Here is a 23,375-nt window from a genome sequence, read left to right on the forward strand (position 1 = left end):
AACCCAATGCAAGTCAATGGGGAAGCATAGTCGGCAGTGAGTGGAGGCCAGGAAAACACCTACAGTGCCCATTTTAATGGCAAAAACATCCATTCTTGTTTCTGAAGCTTGTAAATCTTAATTAACTTTATAATAATAGTTGGGCATTGGAAATTGGGGTCATTTGGCAAAAGTTGTGGGGGGGTAGGGCTGGTTCAAGGTTTTAGTGGGCCCAGGAAACGTGGACTACGTCACGGCGGTGGAGCAGTGAGAGGTAAGTATGTCAAGTTTGCAAGTGCTGTGATCCTAAGCAAGCAGGGGGGCCCACTCGTTGGCATTGGCACTGGCACAGGGCCCCTCAAAGTACAGCGGTGTGTTTGCACGGCGGGGGCGCCTCCCACCGGCAGCGACACTTTTGCGTACTCTGAGGGGCCCTGTGCCAGTGACGTCGCCAACGAGTATGCCCCCCCCACCTGATGAAGGAACCTGCACTTTCATCTGCACCTTCCTCTTTGTCCCTGTGTAAGGTGGTATAACATGCGGGAAGGGGAACCTTACTTTCAGCAGGGTCAGATTCTGGCTGTGTAGAGTGCAAGGGGAATGTAGTGGTCTAGGTCAATGTACCAGCAGACTCATCTAGCAGTGGCTGGGGAATGGGCAGGATGAGGAGGAAACAGATATAGGGCCAAAGAATAAAGTAGGCTAAATGCAGTTCAAAATTGGTAACAGGACTAAACAGGCGGCATTGCTTTGTTGAGTGGAGTAGCAAACCCAGGAGCAGCAGACACTGTTTTAAGGGCCCAAACACACTAATAGGCCAAATGCAGTTTAATATTTGCTACTGTAGGCCAAAAGCCAGAAGGTAGAAGCTCAAGGACAACACCAGGCAGGGGCAGACACCGTTAGTAGGCCGGAACCACCATTTTTTTTAAAAAAACAGCAGTTAATCAGAGCCAGAAGGTAGAAGCTCAGCTTTATTCAGTTGAGGACAACTTGAATTAGGGACTGCAGACAGACTTACCAGGCTGTCCCCTGTGTGGACCATGCATGCAATACATTAACCCATTGCGCCACAAAGGACACGTAACCTTCCGTGGCCATGCCTTCCGCTCCATGTGTCTGTTGTCAGGTGTACCTTTGGACTCACAGATTGACAGAATGAAAGGACAATGTGGTCTTTAACATGCTGGTGGAGGGGTGGGATGGCTTTTCTCGCAAAAGAATTGTCAACTGGGTAGCTCATAGCGTGGTACAGCGTAGTCCATCATGGCTTTATTAATATTAAATAAAATAAAACAATAGGCTCTATGCACTTTATAATAGGTTACACGGGCAGCAGTGGTCTGGTCAGTGGAGGCCTAGTGGAAGGAGGGACAGCAGACAGGCTTCGAAGGCCTAACATAATAAAATGGGCTGGCTGTAGGCACTTTATAATTGGTTACAGGGGTACACGGGCAGCAGTGGTCTGGTCAGTGGAGGCCGATTGTAATGTGTCTGCCAGTTAGTAGTCCAAAACAACAAATAAATGTGAATGTCTCGCATTAAAACAAAACAAAAACACTAAAGGGTGCAATCATTAGGTTCAGGGGTGGGATCCTCTGCGTTGTTTCAGACCTACTAATTTAGCGCAAAGTATTTACTGTGGTAAATAGAGGACACTGCCCCTGACTATGTTAAGTACCATCATACATGTCAACACAATGGTATTGTCAGTGGCAGGTATGGAAGGATGTCAGCGCATAGACTAAACATTGGTGGAAGTGTGAGAGATAACTGTGGAAGTGGTAGAGCAATGTTTGACCTGGGGGTGGGTGAACTCTTGTGGCCGGCAGTACAGGCCCAGGGCCCCTCATGTTACAACAGTGTCTGACGTTGGGTGCGCACCACCACCATCAGAGACACTTTATTGTACTATGAGGGACCCAGTAGCAATGCCGTCGACCAAAAGCGAGCACACCCACCTCTTCAGACAAACAGCAGTCTCACGGGTGCTTGCGCCAAGTCGCGATACCACGGCCCCGTGTGGGTAGTTTGGCCATTTAGGGAGGTGTAAACATGTCGTATGCTGGACAATCAGCTGCAGCAAATTAGACATCAGAAAAGTAATTCACAGTAGTCCACAGGCAAGAGCTTTTCATAGGAAAGCTAGGTGTCGGCCGGGCAAGGTGGGGCAAAAGATTTCGAAATCCAGTTGTGGTTCATTTTAATGAATGTTAGATCATCAACATTTTGGGTAGCCAGACGAGTCCTTTTTTCGGTTAATATTGAACCTGCAGCACTGAATACTCTTTCTGATAGGACACTTGCTGCCGGGCAAGCAAGCTCCTGCAATGCATATTCTGCCAATTCTGGCCAGGTGTCTAATTTTGATGCCCAGTAATCAAATGGGAATGACGGTTGAGGGAGAACATCGATAAGGGATGAAAAATAGTTAGTAACCATACTGGACAAATGTTGTCTCCTGTCACTTTCAATTGATGCAGCAGTACCTGTCCTGTCTGCGGTCATAGAAAAATCACTCCACAACCTGGTCAGAAAACCCCTCTGTCCAACGCCACTTCTGATGTGTGCACCCCTAACACTCCTAGTCTGTTGCCCCCTGGAGCTCGTGTGAGAACGATCACGTGCGCTGTGTGCTGGGAATGCCTGAAGCAAACGGTCAACAAGAGTTGATTGTTTGGTTGCTAATATTAGTTCCAAGTTCTCATGTGGCATAATATTTTGCAATTTGCCTTTATAGCGTGGATCAAGGAGGCAGGCCAACCAGTAATCGTCATCGTTCATCATTTTCGTAATGCGTGTGTCCCTTTTTAGGATACGTAAGGCATAATCCGCCATGTGGGCCAAAGTTCCAGTTGTCAAATCTCCGGTTGTGATTGGTTGAGGGGCAGTTTCAGGCAAATCTACGTCCCTTGTGTCCCTCAAAAAACCAGAACCCGGCCTTGCCACGCAACCAATTTCCAGTGCCCCCGGGAAAGCTTCCGCATTAAAAATATACTCATCCCCATCATCCTCCTCGTCCTCCACCTCCTCTTCGCCCGCTACCTTGTCCTGTACACTGCCCTGACCAGACAATGGCTGACTGTCATCAAGGCTTTCCTCTTCCTCTGGTGCAGACGCCAGCTCCTTTATGTGCGTCAAACTTTGCATCAGCAGACACATTAGGGGGATGCTCATGCTTATTATGGCGTTGTCTGCACTAACCAGCCGTGTGCATTCCTCAAAACGCTGAAGGACTTGACACATGTCTTGTATCTTGGACCACTGCACACCTGACAACTCCATGTCTGCCATCCTACTGCCTGCCCGTGTATGTGTATCCTCCCACAAAAACATAACAGCCCGCCTCTGTTGGCACAGTCTCTGAAGCATGTGCAGTGTTGAGTTCCACCTTGTTGCAACGTCTATGATTAGGCGATGCTGGGGAAGGTTCAAAGACCGCTGATAGGTCTGCATATGGCTGGCGTGTACAGGCGAACGTCGGATATGTGAGCAAAGTCCACGCACTTTGAGGAGCAGGTCGGAGAACCCAGGATAAGTTTTCAATAAGCACTGCACCACCAGGTTTAAGGTGTGAGCCAGGCAAGGAATGTGTTTCAGTTGGGAAAGGGAGATGGCAGCCATGAAATTCCTTCCGTTATCACTCACTACCTTGCCTGCCTCAAGATCTACTGTGCCCAGCCACGACTGCGTTTCTTGTTGCAAGAACTCGGACAGAACTTCCGCAGTGTGTCTGTTGTCGCCCAAACACTTCATAGCCAATACAGCCTGCTGACGCTTGCCAGTAGCTGGCCCATAATGGGACAACTGGTGTGCAACAGTGTCATCTGCCGATGGAGTGGTTGGCCGACTGCAGTCTGTGGAAGAGCTGTAGCTTCTGCAGGAGGACGAGGAGGAGGAGGAGGGGGTGCGAACGCCTACAGCCAACTGTTTCCTAGACCGTGGGCTAGGCACAACTGTCCCGAAATGTATGTCCCCTGTGGACCCTGCATCCACCACATTCACCCAGTGTGCCGTGATGGACACATAACGTCCCTGGCCATGCCTACTGGTCCATGCATCTGTAGTCAGGTGCACCTTTGTACTCACAGATTGCCTGAGTGCATGGACGATGCGCTGTTTAACGTGCTGGTGCAGGGCTGGGATGGCTTTTCTGGGAAAAAAAAAAAAAAAAAAAAAGTGTCGACTGGGTAGCTGGTATCGTGGTTCAGCGTACTCCATCAGGGCTTTGAAAGCTTCGCTTTCAACTAAACAGTAGGGCATCATCTCTAACGAGATTAGTCTAGCTATGTGGGCGTTAAAACCCTGTGTACGCGGATGCGAGGAAAAGTACTTCCTTTTTCTAACCAGAGTCTCATGTAGGGTGAGCTGGACTGGAGAGCTGGAGATCAAGGAACTTTCGGGTGTGCCGGTGTACATGGCAGACTGAGAGACGGTTGGAGACGGTATTGTTTCCGCCGGTGACCTAGATGCAATATTTCCTCCTACAAAACTGGTGATTCCCTGACCCTGACTGCTTTTGGCTGGCAAAGAAACCTGCACAGATACTGCCGGTGGTGCGGAAAATGGTGGCCTTACAGTGACGGAAGGGATGTTGCGTTGCTGACTAGCTTCATTGGCCGAGGGTGCTACAACCTTAAGGGACGTTTGGTAGTTAGTCCAGGCTTGAAAATGCATGGTGGTTAAGTGTCTATGCATGCAACTAGTATTTAGACTTTTCAGATTCTGACCTCTGCTTAAGCTAGTTGAACATTTTTGACAGATGACTTTGCGCTGATCAATTGGATGTTGTTTAAAAAAAATTCCAGACTGCACTCTTCCTAGCATCGGATCCCTTTTCAGGGATTGCAGACTGAGCTTCAACCGGATGGCCACGCTGTCCTCCAACAGGTTTTGGCTTTGACACGCGTTTTGGGCCAGATACGGGCCCAGCAGATGGAACCTGTTGCGATGTTGATGCCTGCTGTGGCCCCTCCTCCACCTCCGCTTCTGAACTACTGCCGCCTGCACCCTGTTCCCCCAATGGCTGCCAATCGGGGTCAACAACTGGGTCATCTATTACCTCCTCTTCGAGCTCGTGTGCAACTTAGTCTGTGTCACTGTCGGTCGGTGGTATAGCGTTCGTGGCGGGGTAACATAGTCTCATCAGGGTCTGATTGCGGATCAGTACCCTGAGAGGGCAATGTTGTGGTCTCAGTCAAAGGAGCAGCATAGTACTCTGGCTGTGGCTGTGCATCAGTGCACTCCATGTCAGAATCTACTTGTAATGGGCATGGCCTGTTAAGTGTTTCACTTTCTAAGCCAGGGACGGTATGTGTAAAGAGCTCCATGGAGTAACCCGTTGTGTCGCCTGCTGCATCCTTCTCTCTTGTTGTAGTTTTTGCTGAAGAGGACAAGGAAGCGACTTGTCCCTGACCGTGAACATCCACAAGCGACGCGCTGCTTTTACATTTACCAGTTTCAGAAGAGGAGGCAAAAGAGCTAGAGGCTGAGTCTGCAATGTAAGCCAAAACTTGCTGTTGCTGCTCCGGCTTTAAAAGCGGTTTTCCTACTCCCAGAAAAGAGAGCGTTCGAGGCCTTGTGTAGCCAGATGACGAAACTGGCTCCACAGCTCCAGACTTAGGTGGAATATTTTTATCCCCACGACCACCTGATGCTCCACTACCACTACCATCATTACCAGCTGACAATGAACGCCCACGACCTCTTGCACCAGACTTCCTCATTGTTTTAAAAACTTAACCAAATTAACTTTATTTGTTGCTGTCAAACAACTTACACGGTGAGCTATAACTTCAGTATGATTTCAATATCCCTTAACAGGTTGGTGAGACCACAAGGAAAATCAGGCACAATGTTACACACTCTGTTTTCTGTGGCACCAAATCACAGAGATGACACACACGCAGGACTGTCACTCAAGCACAAATGTCAATATTAATCTCCCACTGTTTTTTTTCTTTTTCAGGGAGACTTTAGAAACCAAATAAAAAATAAATAGGCTTTCTATGGCCCACTGAGTGAGAGATGGCACACACAGGAGTCAGGAGTGGCACACAAGCCCTGACTGAGGCCAATATTTTTCTCCCACTGATTAATGTAGTGATTTTTTTTCAGGTAGATTTTAGAACCCAAATCAAGCAAAAAAAATAAATAGGCTTTCTATGGCCCACTGAGTGAGAGATGGCACACACAAGGATGGCACTCTAGCAGAAATGCCAATCTTAATCTCCCACAAAAAACAAAACAAAACAGGGACTGTCCTACAATTACTATCTCCCTGCAGTAATCTCAGCCAGGTATGGCAGGCAGCAATAGGAGTGGACTGATGCACAAATTAAATAAAAAGTGTGGACAAACAAAAAAGATAGCTGTGCAGAAAGGAAGGAACAAGAGGATTTGTGCTTTGAAAAAAGCAGTTGGTTTGCACAGCGTCGTACACACACAGGCACAGCAACGCAGCTATCAGGGTCAGGGAGCCTTCTAGGGCAGCCCAATGAGCGACAGCGCTGAGGAAAAAAAAAAATGTAGCTTCCACTGTCCCTGCAAACAAAAGGTGGTGTTGGACAGTGGAAATCGCTACAGCACAAGCGGTTTGCAGCTTTATGTACCCTGCCTATCACTATCCCTGCTTCTGAAGAAGCGGCAGCAACCTCTCCCTACGCTCAGATCAGCAGCAGTAAGATGGCGGTCGGCGGGAACGCCCCTTTATAGCCCCTGTGACGCTGCAGAAAGCAAGCCAATCACTGCAATGCCCTTCTCTAAGATGGTGGGGACTGAGATCTATGTCATCACGCTGCCCACACTCTGCGTTCACCTTCATTGGCTGAGAAATGGCGCTTTTCACGTCATTGAGACGCGACTTTGGCGCGAAAGTCGCGTACCGCATGGCCGATGCAACGCTGGGATCGGCTCGGTTTCATGAGACGCCGACTTTGCCAAAAGTCGGCGACTTTTGAAAATGAATGACCCGTTTCGCTCAACCCTACTTATTACGTCTTTGACTATAGGATCTGCTAAACAATGCACCTTTTTGCTTTGGATCCTTTGTCTCCCAGCGCTCCCTTTGAGTTTCAAACGGTTTGTTTCTGGTAAAGGGGCATCGTTTAAAGACTCTCCTGCAAGACGGAAGAGATTGGTTAGGGAAACCTTTCTTTCTCTCTCCTGCTTTATTTAGGAGATCATCCAATGTTTTTCCAAAAAGGAACTCACCCTGGCAAGGGATCGCACAAAGTTTTGCTTTTGCCTGTGTGTCCCCTTTCCAGTTTTTCAACAAGAGTGCTCGCCGGGCTGTATTCACTAGTCCAGCTGATCTGGCTGCTAAGCATAGCAAATCTACTGAAGCATCGGCAAGGAATGCCATCACTTCTTTTATTAGAGGGATTTTCAGCAGAATTGATTCTCTCGAAGTTCTACCTCTAATTTGTTCCTCCAGCTGTTCCATCCAGACTAGCAGCAACCTAGCGGTGCATGTGCTAGATATAGCTGGCCTGTATGCCCCAGTGTTCGCTTCCCATGATCTTTTTAGTAAGGCCTCTGCTTTATGGTCTAAAGGGTCTGTCAGGACCCCCGAATCCTCTTCTGGTAAGACCGATTGTTTAGAGGTGGAAGCAACTGCAGCATCAACTTTAGGCACTTTTGACCAGGAATTCAGTTCCTCGTCACTGAAGCGATAGCGTCTCTTAGAGGATGATGGCAGGAACCCCCATGTATTATTCTTGTCCCATTGTTTTTTTTATTTAAGTCTTTAATCGTGGGTATTACGGGGAAGGATCTTCGTTTTTTCTGTCCCAACCCCACAAACATGATGTCCTGTGCCGATTTTTTCCCTTTTTCGTCTGGGCACCCCATTGTCCTTCTGACGGATTTTACTAGGTTAACTATACTGCTGTTAGGTAGACAAAGGCCCCCTCCGTTCTCGGACGAACTTGATTGCGAATCAGAATTGTCTGAGGATCTATGTACATCCTCAGAATCTGAGTCCACTGGAGATAGGGACTTGCTTGGTAGGCGGGTACTGGAGCTACTTGTGTGCACCAAACCCTGCATCTCTTCCCGAATCATGGCTCTCACATCTGCTGGTGTCATTACATTTTCCTGATACACTGGGCATAACCTCTTAGCGCAAGAATCCAGAAGAGGCTGTGTACATAGGGCACATTTCTTATGCTAGGACTAGTGTGTACGTTTCTTAGTATAAAAGGAGGGGACACAGGAGGAACATATATCATATAGGAAGATGATTGTTTAAAAACTCACCCAGTGAAGCTGAAGGTACCAGTTCTGGAGGCAGAGTTTTTGGTAAAGGTTCCTTAACATTTTGTTTGGCGGTGGATCGCTTCTCTGGGGAGCAACCACTCTTAATGCTGCTTCTGGCGCTTCTCTAATTGCTGGGAGGGCGCTGTTCTGTTGCAGACAGGTGCGCGTCATCGGCCGGTGAAGCCATACTCACACACACCGGCCGATGGCAGCGCCACTTTTTGAATTTGGCGCTGAATCTCCTGCCTCCCCGGACCCAACCCGGAAGTGCTCTGGCTACTTCCGGGTTAGACGCACCGCTCTTACCATGCGGCAGCCGGAGGATTGAAAGCCGGATGCTGCAGCGCACGTGCCCTCATGGAGCCAGTCGGACCGCTCCGGACCCGGACCACAGATGGCAGACCAGACGAGGGGGGAGGCTGCAAGGAGGGGCTCCCTCGCCGCCGCTTCTGGAACCGCAGGCCCTTGCTGTCCCCACAGAACTACACAGGTGGATGCATGGCCCAGGAATCTCTTCATTTGTAGGTAAGCTTCGGTTTCCTATGGGAACAGGAAACCTAAACAGAGGAGGAGAAGAGGACCGCCTCCTTTTATTCTGTAGGTTTCCTGTTCCTATGGGCAGATCCCTCTCTCATGTGGGGTGCTGTCATGGCAAAGGGTAAAATATTGATAAAAGCAATGTTTTATTGAAGAATATTTAACCCCTTAACGATACGCCTTTTAATGGCGGTAGTTAAGGGTACTTAAACCACAGCACCGTTAATTAACGGCACTGTGGAAAAAGTGTATAGCGCCCCCAGAGTCACATTTTATCCGGGGGTAGCAGAGACTCCAGAGAACATGAATCGGGTCAGTTTTTACCGACCCCCGGGTTGCTATCGCCATTAACCATATAACGGTGACCGCAAAATAAAAATAGTGCGATTTGCCATTTAATTTCTCTGTCCTCTGATGTGATTGCATATGAGAGGACAAAGAAATAGGGTCTCTGATAGGCTTCCCGATACTTACCAGTGTCTCCCGCTGTACCTGGGTCCTCCTGCTTCTCCCCACGGCCGCTGGAATCCTCTTCCGGTAAGAAAATGGCGGACACTTACGCAGTGCACCCGCCGAGATCTGCCAGCCGGCACCAATAGGAAGATTTTTCCTATTGGTTCATTTTGGGTCTATCACAGTGATAAAAAAATAAATAAATATAGTAAATAACCACTCTATCACCCCTTTAGTTAGGGAAAAAATAAAAATAAAGAAAATGCATTTAGTTCCATTTTTCCATTAGGGTTACAGTTAGGCTAAAGTGAGTTGGGCTGAAGTTAGGGTTGGGGCATGTTTCCACGTTAAGGATTCGTTCAGGATTTGCTGCGGATTGGACGCTGTGTACAGCCGCAGTGTCCAGATGTTACAGCATACAGTAGTGGAGGCGATTTTATGAAATCCTGTCTCCACTATGCATGCAGGGCTGCATCTGGTGGCCCTGCGTAACTGGACATGCAGTGTGTCTTTCCAGACCGCAGCATGTCTATTTATCTTGCGGAGACGCTCCGTCTCCGCAAGATAAATAACAGTCTATGAATACGATGCGGTGATTCCGCATGTGTTCATTGAACACATCTGGAATCACCGCATGTACAACAGGGGGCAGCGCTTTGGGCGAAGCAGGGTATCCGCTGCATCCAAAGATCAGAGTTTACACTCCGTGGAAACATTCCCTTGAGGTTGGGGCTAAAGTTAGGGTTAGAGTTGGGATTAGGGTTAGGATTAGTGTTGGAGTTAGAATTGGGGGGGGGGGGGGGGATTCCACTGTTTAGGCACATCAGGGGGTCTCCAAACACATGGTGCCACCATTGATTCCAGCCAATTTTGCGTTCAAAAAGTCAAATGGTGCTCCCTTCTGAGCTCTGCTGTGCGCCCAAAACAGTGGTTTACCCCCACATTTGGGGCATTAGTGTACTCAGGACAAATTGGACAACTTATGGGGTCTAATTTCTCCTGTTACCCTTGGGAAAATAAATTGCGCGCAAAAAAAAATCATTTTTGTGGGAAAAGAGATTTTTTATTTTCATGGCTCTGCGTTATAGACTTCTGTTAAGCACTTGGGGGTTCAATGTGCTCACCACACATTTAGATAAACGCCATCCATGAGGGGGTCTAGTTTCCAAAGTGGGGTCACTTGTGCTGGGTTTCAGGCTTTTTTACGCACATCAGGGGCTCTGCAAATGCAACATGACCCCTGCAGACCATTCTATCAAAGTCTGCATTCCAAAACGGCGCTCCTTCCCTTCCGAGCTCTGCCATGTGCCCAAACAGTGGTCCCCCCCACCTATGGGGTATCGACGTACTCGGGACAAACTGGATAACTGGACACATCTAGATAAGTTCCTTAAGGGGGTCTAGTTTCCAAAATGGTGTAATTTGTGTTGGGGTTTCCACTGTTAAAGCACATCTGGGCTCTCCAGACGCGACGTGGCATAAGATCTCATTTCCAGCCAATTCTGCATTGAAAAAGTCAAACGACGCTCCCTTTCCCAAGCTCTGCTGTGCGCACAAACAGTGGTTTATCCCCACATATGGGGTATCTGCGTAATCAGGAGAAATTACACAACAAATTTTGTGGTTCATTTTCTCTTTTTACACTTGTGAAAATAAAAAAAATATAAAATAAAAAAAATTGGTTCTGAAGTAAAAAAGGTTCGTAAAATAAAAAGTTAAATATTAATTTTTTCCTTCCTCATGGCTTCAATTTCTGCGAAGCACGTAAAGGGTTAATAAACTTCTTGAATGTGGTTTTGAGCACTTTGAGGGATGCAGCTTTTAGAATGATGTCACTTTTTGGGTATTTTCCATCATATAGACCTCTCAGTCACTTCAAATGTGAGGTGGTAAAAAAAAAACAAACAAAAAAAAAAAAAACAACCCCACCAAGGTTACTTACCGGTAGCCGGTTTTTCCGGAGCCCATGACAGCACACCTGAGAGAGGGATCTGCCCAGCCAGGACAGGAAATCTACTGAAATAAAAGGGCAGTACCTCTCCCTCGCTTCAGTTGGTTTTCAGAGCATGAGAGGCCCCCCTGGTTAGTTCACATGGCAAACTACCACCACATCATAATAAACAAAAAACACCCAGCTAAAATGCACACCAAAGGGTGAAAAAAAAAAAGGGGGCGGGGCGGGGGAGGGGAAATACACAGGTGCTGTTATGGGCTCCGGAAAAATCAGCTACCGGTAAGTAACCTTGGTGTTTTCCCTTCCCTCATGACAGCACACCTGAGAGATTTTTGGAGAAAGGAACACCTTAGGGAGGGACCACCGCTTGCAGCACCCTTCTACCAAAGGTAAGGTCAGTCGAGGAGGATAGATTAATTTGGTAGTGTTTAAAGAAGGTAGACGGTGAGGACCAGGTAGCGGCCTTACATATCTGATCAGTCAATACCTCTGCTTTCTCAGCCCAGGAAGTAGCCACAGCTGTGGCAGAGTGAGCCTTGATGCCTTCAGGGACTGGGGCACCACATGCAGCATAGGATAAGCTAATGGCCTCCCTAATCCATCTAGCAATAGTACTTTTGGACACCCCATATCCTTTCCTGCTACCCTGGAAAGCTACAAATAGGGACTGATCCTTCCTCCACTGACTGGTCAAGCATATGTACTGTAACATACTGTAGATCTTCTTACATCAAGTGTATGAAACTTTTCCTCTCCTGGATTTCTAGGATTATCACAAAACTAGGGTAATAAATTCCATAGGAGTCAGGAGATTGTAAGAACTACCTTAGGTAGATAAGCCGGATCTGGTCTTAGAACCACCCTGTCGTCATATATCTGTGTGTATGGAGAGCAAATAGACAGGGCTTGCAAGTCACTCACCCTACGTGCAGATGTCAAAGCTACCAGTAGCACTGTTTTGAGTGTGAGAAGTTTTGCTGATAATTCTTGCAAAGGCTCAAAAGGATTTCTAGTTCGAGCTTCTAAAACCAGATTCAAATCCCAAGGGGGAATTTTTTGAATTACCACAGGTCTAGACCTACTACATGATTTAATAAAATGGGACACCAAATTACAATTATATAAGGCTCCTAAAGCCGATACTTGTACTTTGAGCGTCTTGGTTGCCAACCCTAGTTGTAAGCCTGCTTGTAGAAACTCTAAAATAGCACCCACAGGAGCCTCGTCCCCCAAAGGTTGTCCCAAAAACTCTAGGAACCTCTTCCATGTCCTACCATAAATTGTTGAGGTTATCGGTTTTCTATTTTTTAACAGGGTGGAGACTAGCCCTGGTGAGAATCCCTGCCGGCTTAGTAATGCCCTCTCAAATTCCAGGCTGCCAGATGGAAGCCCTTCACTTGAGAGTGGCATAATGGTCCCCAGGTAAGCCGGTCCGGAACCTCTGGTAGAATCCACGGATTGGTTACCGACATCTGTCTTAGGAGAGAGAACCACGGTCTTTTCGGCCGAAATGGAGCAATCAATCACCCTCGCTTGCTCCATTCTGATCTTTCTTACTACTACCGGAATTAATGCTATTGGTGGAAACACACAAGAGGTTGTATTTCCACGGTATTTGAAGGCATCTACCACAAACAGGTTCCCTCTCGGGTCCAATGAGCAGAATCTCTCCACCTTTCTGTTGTGAAGAGTGGCAAATAAGTCCATTACCGGTTGGCCCCAGGCCTGTACCATCTGTTGGAATACAAAAGGATTCAGCGACCATTCTCCCTGTCTTAGCCTTTTGCGACTTGGGTAGTCTGCTTTCGTGTTTTCGACCCCCTTTATGTGCAGAGCTGTGAGGGACAGTAGGTGACATTCTGCTAACTGGAGAAGGACAGATGTTGCCCCCATGAGGGAAAAGGACCTTGTCCCCCCTGGTGGTTGATATAGGCTACAAATGCATAATTGTCGGACATAATTATGGTATGATGACCCTGAATGATAGGGCTGTATGTTTTACAGCCCTAACTCTTTTACATTGGACATCTGATGTCTTTCTGGATGGGACCAGGACCCCTGTATCGAGAAGGTCCCTAGATGTGCATCCCATCCCATACCTCTTGCGTCTGTTGTGATCACGTCCTTATCGGAGTTAGCCACTGAACCCCTGACATCAAATTATCCCTTACAGACCACCAGATTAAGGAATCTCTCACACCTACTGAAAGGTGTACTTTTCCCTCTAAATGCCTTTAATAATTTGTGTTGACAGGACCTCCCACTAATTGTCTCAGGTGAAATTGTGCCCATTTTACAGCGGGTATACAGGATGTTAGTGATCCTAACAGGGACATTGCTTTATTAGTGTCATTACAGGCTGCTGTATTGCCAATTCCACAAGACTCTGTATTTTGATTATTTTGTTCTCCGGTAGGAGACAGAGCTGGAGTGTGGAATCTAGAACCAACCTCAGGAAGGACTGAACTTTCTCTGGTGTTAATCTCGACTTGATGACATTTATTTTCCAACCCAATACTGCTAGGGTCGTAGTTACCTCCTCTATTTGTGCAAGACAGTGATCCACCGATCTCCCTATTATAAGGAAGTCCATCTAGGTACGGGATAATGACTACGTCTCGAGGACGGAGGAAGGACATGACTTCTGACATTAATTTGGTGAATATTCTTGGCGCCATCAACAGACCGAACGGGAGGGCAGCATACTGGTAGAGCCTGAGTTGCCCTTGGACAAATACCGCTACTCAAATTTTTGATAGTCCCGATGGATTGGGACATGATAATAAGCATCTTTTAAGTCTGCAGCTGCCATGAAGCAGTTCGGGAACAACATTTTTAATCGCTGTGTTTACCGACTCCATTTTGAAGGAGTAATTTATCACTGACCGATTGAGTTTCCTCAAGTTGACAATAGTCCTTAGCGAACCGTCTAGTTTCCGTATCAAAAAGGGAGGGGAATAAAAACTTCTTCCTTCCTCTTGGCTCGGAACTTCTACTAGAACCCGTTTTAGCACTAGCTCTAATATCTCTGCTTCCAAAGCTAGTTGTTCCTCCGGGAATTTTCTGTGGGGTGTCAACACAAAAGTCTGTTAAGGTGGATGAATAAAGTCTATCTTTAGGCAGTCTTTGATGGACATTCAATGCCCAACGACTTGGGGAAATATTTACCCAGGCGGAGGAAAAAGAAAGTCTTCCCCCTACCTCTGGCCTGGAATCATTGGGAGGGCTTTTTTGCTGACGTGGAGGGTCCCTTAAACATGTACCCCAATCCTATTTTGTCTCTAAAGTCCCAGTTTCTTCTATCTCCCGGGGTGGGGTCGACCTCTATTAAATTTTCCTCTCCGAAAATAAGGCCTTCTGATATCCAGTGGGAAGCGAGGGAAACCCTTTCCCCCCCTCCCCCCCAATCACCTGCTTTTTCTAAAATGTCTTCCAGCTTCTGACCAAAGATTAATTTGCCATCACACGGGATGGAACAAAGTCTTTTTTTGAGGGCAAGTCACCCGGGCACCCCTTTAACCACAAGGCGCGTCTAGCTGCATTAGACAATCCTGCTGCCCTAGCTGCTAGTCTTACAGAGTTTGCTGAGGAATCTGCTATGAAAGCTGCCGCTTCTGGTACCATTGCCATATTGGCTAGGACCTCTTCTCTTGGCACCTTAGATTTCAATTGATCCCCTATTTGTTGCAGCCAGACTATAAGGGAACGGGCAACAGATCCCAGCTATTGTCGGTTTTAGACCTCCTGCGACCGCCTCCCATGTGTGTTTTAAGAACGCATCCACCTTCTTGTCTAATGGGTCTCTTAACATGCCCGAGTCCTCTAAGGGTAGGGATGACTTTAGATGACCTAGCCACGGCACCATCAATTTTAGGGACTTTATCCCACACTTCTGAATCCTTTTCCTCAAAGGGATACCGTCTTTTAGAAGATGAGGGGAGGCTAACAGATTTCTCAGGCTTCTTCCACTGCTTCTCTATAAGGGCTTTAACTCTAGCATTGACTGGGAATGTACGCTTCCTTTTCTCCTCCAAACATAACGTCCTCTACACATCTAGTTGCTTTCTCATCCTTTAGGCCCATTGAAGCCCTGACTGATTTTACCAGTTTATCTGTGTTTTCAGTTAGTAAGCATGGTCGGCCCCCCCAACATCGATATCTGAAGAGGAGCCAGAGGACATGGAAGAGGAGGGAAAGGGAGACAGAGGTTCCTCCTGATATTCCTCGCCAGACTGAGAGGCATCAGAATCCGTAATAGGCTCTAGGCTTTTACTACTCCTCTTTTTAAGGACTGATTTTAAGGAGCCTTTAACTTCTGCCCTAATCATGGCCCTGAGGCTAGAGGCAAAGTCAGGGGTTTCATTCTGAATAGTCTTTTGGATACAGTCCACACAGAGGTTTTTCTGCCACTGGACTGTTAGCAGGATTTTACAGAGGGCACATTCTTTGTTCTTTGACTTGGTACTAGCCTTCCTTGGTGCCTTGCAAGTAATCAGAAAATGTAACCCATTACCACCAAGGTGACATTCACGAAGATCACTCACCACCACCCGCTGACAATCAAGGGTACCGGATTTTGAGGCTGACCAGGAGCACGGACAATGTCCCTCCTAGAGGCTGAGGCATCCTGTGACCTCCGGTCAGGGCAACTGCCGCTTCTTCCACTTGAGCGGCTACTCCTTTTAGTATGCTGGTGACCAGGTATAGCACCTGGTAAGGGCTCTGGCTGCTGCTACAGTAGTAATGGCTGCTGCTCCATACAATCCTCCATAAATGTGAGCGCTTACTGTGGGTCCACCACCATTTAAAGGGTGATCCACCCTGCTCACCGCCTCTTCCGGTAAACATTTAGCTCCTCCCCTGTCTCTGAACCCCACCGGGAACTGCCAAAAGGCCCTGTATCCCGGCCGGCGTCCGTCCATGGGCGCCGCCACCTTGGATCCGGTGCGCAGCACTGACATCACACGGACACGCCCATTCCCAGCGTGCATTGCGCACGACGCCCGCCGCGCACCCGGAAGTTAGGCCCAGAGCCAAAGCCGGCTAGCAGAGGGGGGTAAGGCGAAAAAAAAAAAAAGTTGTTGGAAATAGGAGAAATCACTGGTCAACTTTTAACCATTCTAACTTAACAAAAAAAAATTTGTTTTAAAAAAAATTGTGCTCATGTAAACTAGACATGTGAGGAATGTTATTTATTAACTATTTTATGTGACATCTCTTATTTAAGGGCATGAGAATTAGGCCGGGGTCACACTACAGCGCAATATGGACGAGTGCTAAGCGATAATAAAAAAAATAAAAAAATAGCACAGCACACGGACCATGCGTGTGACTTGCGAGAAATTCTCAGGCATTGTGCAGGTGACAGGAAATTGGCTCAGCCATCATTTGCTTATTTTGCAAGTGTGTGAGAAAATCTCACCATACGGATGACACACGAATACTTTGAGAAAAAAAAAAACGCATCCTGGCATTGCACACGGATCACCATACGGGGACATTTGTGCGATTCTCGGCAGACAAAAATCGGACAGATATACATTGTGTGACTCCAGCCTAAGGCCATGTTCACACGATCCTTTTTTTTGATCCTTTTTTTTTTCCAGGTCCTGATTTGGAAAACCCGCAGTGCAAAACTGCACTGCTGATTTTCCTGCAGTTTCTTCTGCAGATTCCTCTGCGGGTTTTCAACAGCACTTTCCTATTGGTGCCTGTTGAAAACAGGAGCTGAATCCGCAGAAAGAAGTGACATGGTACTTCTTTTTTTCTGCAGGCAAATCCTCGCGGATTTGCCTGAGAAAAAAAAAAAAGGATAGTGGGCACAGCGGTTTTTGTTTTCCATAGAGTAACATTGGACTGTACCCTGCATGGAAAAAGGACCTGAAAAAAAAAGGATCAAAAAAAGGATCGTGTGAACATAGCCTTAAAGTTTAAAAAAAAATTGCAAAATTTCTACAATTTTCTCCAAATTTTGTTCCCCCCCCCCCCACAAATAAATGCAAGTTATATCAAATAACTTTTACCACCATCATGAAGTACAAAGAAAAAAAAAAAAAAAGTTTCAGAATCTGTGGGATACGTTGAAACGTTCCAGAGCTATTACCTCATAAAGTGACAGTGGTCAGAATTGTAAACATTGGCCTGGTCAATAATGTGCAAACCACCTTGGGGTGGGGTAAAGGGGTTAATGAATGAAATACGAGCAGCATTCTCAAAAGAACAGTACTTCCCTTGAAGAGAGAAACCCCCCCTGCAGTAATAAACTTTATTCCCTTGATTTAAAAGGTTGTTTTCAGCTTTTCGCAGGAGTACTTCCTGACTGACAATTCTGACCAGGAACATGGAAATCATGGTGAACATAGATGTGAAGAGCTTGCCACTTAAAGACTATTAGACCAATGCACATAGAGCGGAGTCCACGACTAAGGGTACCGTCTCACAGTGGCACTTTGGTCGCTACGACGGCACGATCCGTGACGTTCCAGCGATATAGTTACGATCTCGCTGTGTCTGACACGCTACTGCGATCAGGGACCCTGCTGAGAATCGTACTGTACGTCGTAGCAGATCGTTTGAAACTTTATTTCGTCGCTGGATCTCCCGCTGCGTGTGTGACGCCGATGCAGCGATGTCTTCACTGGTAACCAGGGTAAATATCGGGTTACTAAGCGCAGGGCCGCTTAGTAACTCCATGTTTACCCTGGTTACCATTGTAAATGTAAAAAAAAAAAAAAAAAAAAAAAAAAACCTCTACATAATTACATTCCCGTGCCTGTCACGTCCCCGGGCGTCCGCTTCCCTGCACTCCTCCTGCATCCTGTGTCAGCGCCGGCCGGCCGTACATCAGAGCACAGCGGTGACGTCACCGCTCTGCTTTACGGCCACGCTTACACAGGATGCAGGAGTGCAGGGAAGCGGACGCCCGGGGACGTGACAGGCACCGGAATGTGAGTATGTAGTGTTTTGGTTTTTTTTTTCCTTTCACATTTACAATGGTAACCAGGGTAAACATCGGGTTACTAAGCGCGGCCCTGCGCTTAGTAACCCGATGTTTACCCTGGTTACCCGGGGACTTCGGCATCGTTGGTCGCTGGAGAGCTGTCTGTGTGACAGCTCTCCAGCGACCACACAAGGACTTTCCAACGATCACGGCCAGGTCGTATCGCTGGTCGTGATCGTTGGAAAGTTGCTGAGTGTGACGGTACCCTAAGGGATGCAGACTTTTTCCAACATGGAGCACCGGTTGAGTCAATATTATTATTGTGTTGTATTAGAGATTTGCTTGCTTGTCAGTTCAGCCTCTGGAATCAATGTTTCCATCCATTCAGTGACAGCAAGCAGAGGATGACAGGCTGGATAGATCTTAAGTATATCTGAAGGCCAGACAGGAAATTGCTAAAGGTAAATGTAAAGCAATCATTCCAGTAATCTCATTAGTATCTTAGGGGTATCAAGTCATTGTTCTCCCAGCCACTAGGCAGATTGTGTTTGGTGGGGATAGTAGACCCAGGGGAGCCGTCACCACGGAGGGGTCTCACATGCAGTCCCAGCCTGAGTGAGACACCCCCCTGAGTTTCCTGAGTTCTGGGCTTAATTCTGGGGGGTGGCTTGGGGTATTGAGGAGACTCACAAGGAAATTGAGTCCTTGTTGGCTGGAGGGGTATCCACGAGCTACGATAGTGACATCCATCTTCTGGGAGGAACATAGGCCTTGAATGCAACCTATACTGGTGGGAGATACCAAAAGCTGTGGGCCAGCCAAAAGACGGGAGGCCGTAGGTATCACCTAGTATGGGGCAGAGGAACTACAGATCTCAGGTTGGGAACTTGTGGACTGACGACATTGTATTTTGGACATCCACCTGGATTTGCTGTATAACCATGAATGGAAGAAATAAAGCTAGCTGCATTGTTAACCTGCCTAGGCGATAACTACAACTCACAAGCTCAGATATTCGCAATAGCAAAGGTCCTTCCAACAAAGAAAAAAAAAAAATATTCGGTGAAGTGGGCAGGGTCTTGGCGGAATCACAGAAGGGCATGCCTCTTAACTTTTAAAAAATGGCAGGGAGAGGGGCATGTATTGCGATACTTGCATATCAATTGTGCCTTTTGTGTTCTCAGCCACTAGGAAGCACTTTCATGACACACAGTAACATACCAACAAAAATTCTCCCCACATGATGTATGATGCCCTCAGTGCCCCACAACGAGATTCCCTTTCAGTGCTCCTTTCACAGTAGGATATCTACACACTGCCCCCACAGTGATCTCATCTACAGATGATTTCCCCCAGAGTCCAACCCTCACAGCTGTGCTGAGACTCAGGCTGAATGGTGGCACAGGTGTAAGGAGAAGAACCGGATCAGGGGTTGATGTTGCATGTGAGAAAGCTTAAGGCCCCGGACTGACCTTTGCACTCAGTGATTGGGGGCACGGCTAAGCTAAAAAAGCCGCAGCACGTGGGAAACCAATCAGACTTGGTGGGAGCATACAGTGCGCAGGTAGTCAGTGTCAGCGCTACGACCTTTGATCACCATGCCGGGGCAGGTCTAAGCCTGAAGGGCCTCAGATCCACCACTGGAGACTAAACAGAGATATACCTTGGGACCGCTGACACCGCCAACCGGTAGGGACAAGGTCCGCGGTCAGGACATAGGCACGCGCACATACCAGCAGGGAAGTCGGGTGACCCGCTGTGAACTGTATCCTGATCAGCCTGCATTTAACCAGCCAATTAGCCCTAGCCTCTGCTGGGGCTAAAGACTTAGCTCCTGCCTGCACTTCGACTTCCGGACCCAGGACCCCAAGGAATCACCACTGCCAAAATTCAGGATGCCATCTTCTCCCGGACTACATCGGACCCCCATAAGCACCACGACCTTGGCTCCACAGTCTGCATCCAGGAATTCCACTCCTGACGTCGTCGGACTGATAAGTCTATTACCTCTGAACTCTTTACCTTGATTACCTGTGCCCGTTTTTCCCCAAGTTACAAATCCCTACCTCCTCTTCTCCCTGCGTGCAGTATCCACTGTTAAATTAAACCCCATTTTGACCTTTGCTCTGCCTCCGGTCCCTAACTGTATCTTGCAACCTGCTCACAGAGAGAACACAAATTATTGCACTGGGCAGCATAGTAGTTTGTGTGGTCTGCCGCTATTCACTGTAGACCCAGTTTCTATGCTAGCCAAGGCAGCTTTTCCATTGCAGCAGAGAAGCAGCAATGAAGATGGCTGAATCAAGTGAGACTGTAAGGGTACCCGGTAAGCTAAGCAACAAGTAGTAAATACAAATTCCCTCAGTTCTTGAGAACATTTAAAACAGGAATGATAGGATCTCAATTCCATTTGTCTGTTCTGTTTGTGTCAAACTGACATGTGAACAGAGTCTTAGCTGTGTTTTTGGGGGTCAACAACAAAAACATTTGCTTCAAATATGATAAAAACGTTATATGAACATAGTGTACTTGCAATGTTGGTGGGTGCGGACCACAAGCTGGGCTTACTCCGGAGAGGTGTGAGTGACTAGCCAGCTACTGGGTCTTCACTATACCCTATGCTAGTGAAGATAGAGTGGGCCACCGGAAGATACCAGGTACTACTCATAGGACAGTCCATAGGACTGTAGCAGCTGGTCAGAGACTCAGGTACAGGTGGGTGAGACAGAAGAGGAGTCAGATGGTTCGAGGTCAGGGCAGGCAGCACAAGTTCAAAATTCATAGATGAGGTCAGGAGTGATCAAGGATAAACAAGAGGGTCAACCAGGTCGATAACAGGTGAGACAAAACTGGAATATGCCAGTACAGGACTGTAGAGACAGAGCTACTAGGAACCTAAGTTTAGGTGAGGAATGGAGGGTGGAGTCGCCAAATATATGACCCTCTGGCAGGTGACAGGCCGGGGAAGCAGACAGCTGCAGAACAGAATGGATGCAAATGCCTGCAGAGTTCAGCTGTACCCCCATGTAGCAACAACAACAGAGCAGCAAAAGGCAGCTCAGAGCGATGGCCAGGTACTGGGTGGGGCAGAGCGAAACACGCATTGAGTGGAGCTGCACTTAGGAGGTGAGCAAGTGGCCAACGTAACAGTAATAAGCAATCCATTACTGGAGAATTATAGAAATTATGTTAAACCTCTCTGCAGATCGTGGCCATAAAAGGATAATATAGATTGATATGATTGGGTCTTGAGTATAGCTTAAAGAGTAACCATCTTATATTATGTGTGTAACATCTTACCAGAGAAATCTGTTTTTCTTCCTGGACTGATCTTTCATTCTTAATTTACAGGTAATATCTGTCTTCAGAGAGTACAAAGTGTTACATTAAGGAGATAGCAGTTGGTGCTCATGAAGTTCTATGGAGAACTGAATCTGACATTTGAGGAGAACTTCCAGCAAAATGTCATCATCTAGCTCTTTCATAGAATGTTAAACACCAAGCTATCATCTTTTATCTCAGTAATGAGAAAGTTGTCTTCACAGATGTTACCTATGAATAGGGAATGAAAGATAAGTCCAGGAGGAGAAGAGCTAATTTCTCTGATAATATATTAAAGTTATTGTTTTCATATCCACTATTGAGTTACGAAATGAAAAAGATTTTTTGTCCAAACTTAGAAAAACTTTGCTACTAAAAAAAAAAAAAAAACCCACACACCCCACCATTTTTTAAAGAAAGGCTGCCACTTTTTGTATAATCTATTGTCGCTTACCTATTGGGCACGACCAGAATATCGGCAAACACAAGTACAATAAATACCCACACAGTGAAAAACATCCAGAAATCAAATGCATAATAATGAGCATTACATTAATTATAGGAATGAACCATGCCCAGGTGTTACAACCCCTGCACCCCAAAAGTATGAAAAAAATCAAATCTAATGAAGAGGGCACTGATGGGTAAAAGTTGATGTGAATTGAGAGACGGTCACTTACCAGTTCCACTGTGACAGCAATTTGCATCCCACCTGCTCTGTTGAATGCCCATGGAAAATTAAGGAGTCCAGCTCCCAGCGCAGACTTTAACATGATAAATATGGCTCCAATGGAGGATAAACTGGGGGTCCCACATTCTGCACCTGGCTTGGCCAGCAAGCTGATGCTCTCTCTGGCTAGCTCCTCCATTCTCAAGTACTCTTTTTAAGACACTGACACATGACCATGAGTTGGAGCTTATAACTTCCACCAGGAGGACCTCCCATAATTCCAATTTAGCTGGACCTTTTTTGTTTTAATTTAACCCATGAGATGTCAGAAGGAACCATGAGACAAGCTCCAACTACCCAGAGACCCAAGAGTGGGGCACCGTCCATCCTATCAATCACCACCACAGCCTGGCAGGATTGTGCCTAATCCACATTACAGAAGTGCTGCAAATTTAATTAGCAAGATTCCAGAATTAGGAAATGATCTCACAGGGACGTGTGAGATACTGACAGGCAGTGTGTGATGAGATGGTGGACGCTCTGCAAACAGACATATTAGATCTCAGCACAGTGGGACATAACGTAGTATGGAGACAATTCCAACTAAAGGTTAAACATTGTAAGTTTATCATTAAATGCTGTAAAAATGTCATTGCTCAATGTAATAAGACAAACATCCACCTGGAAAGTTAACAATACAATATGATATGTAATATCTGTGACATTACATTGGCTCACTCCTCATTTAGAGGCATATTATATACCAGGCAGATTGGGCTAAATTGAAATCTGCTTAAAAGACCCCATATTTCTAATAATTATGCACCAGCGATGATCCCTCTAAGTCTAGTCAGGTTATTACCAGGCATTGTTCCTTCAAAGATTGACAATGTCTGACGGAGGCTTTAGGTATTATATGTGACCTTTGGCTCATTCACAGTTGTAATCCTTATTAGGGTTGAGTGAAACGGATCGGACAAATTTAAAAATCGCCGACTTTCAGCAAAGTCGGGTTTCATGAAACCCGACCCGATCCTAGTGTAGGATCGGCCATGAGGTCGGCTATCTTCGCGCCAAAGTCGCGTTTCATATGACGCGTTCAGCACCATTTTTCAGCCAATGAAGGAGGACGCAGCGTGATGACATAGGTCTCGGTCCCCACCATCTTAGAGAAGGGCATGACGGTATAAAGGGGCGTGCACGCCGACCGCCAGCTTACTTCGGCCGATCTTAGCATAGGGAGAAGTTGCTGCAGCTTCATC

General features: G+C 46.9%; 1 protein-coding gene across 1 annotated transcript in view; it reads right to left on the bottom strand.

Moving 5' to 3' along the window:
• Positions 1-22,384, bottom strand: part of SLC38A8 (solute carrier family 38 member 8) — a 211,925-nt gene extending 189,541 nt beyond the window's left edge. The window contains exon 1 of the mRNA XM_077288179.1: positions 22,124-22,384. Coding sequence (XP_077144294.1) covers positions 22,124-22,312 — 189 coding nt within the window. The 5' untranslated portion in view covers positions 22,313-22,384. The remainder of the gene's footprint in view (positions 1-22,123) is intronic.
• Between the last annotated feature and the right edge of the window lie 991 nt (positions 22,385-23,375).

This window comes from Ranitomeya variabilis, chromosome 2 (genome assembly GCF_051348905.1).
Source record: "Ranitomeya variabilis isolate aRanVar5 chromosome 2, aRanVar5.hap1, whole genome shotgun sequence".
Lineage (NCBI taxonomy): Eukaryota > Metazoa > Chordata > Amphibia > Anura > Dendrobatidae > Ranitomeya > Ranitomeya variabilis.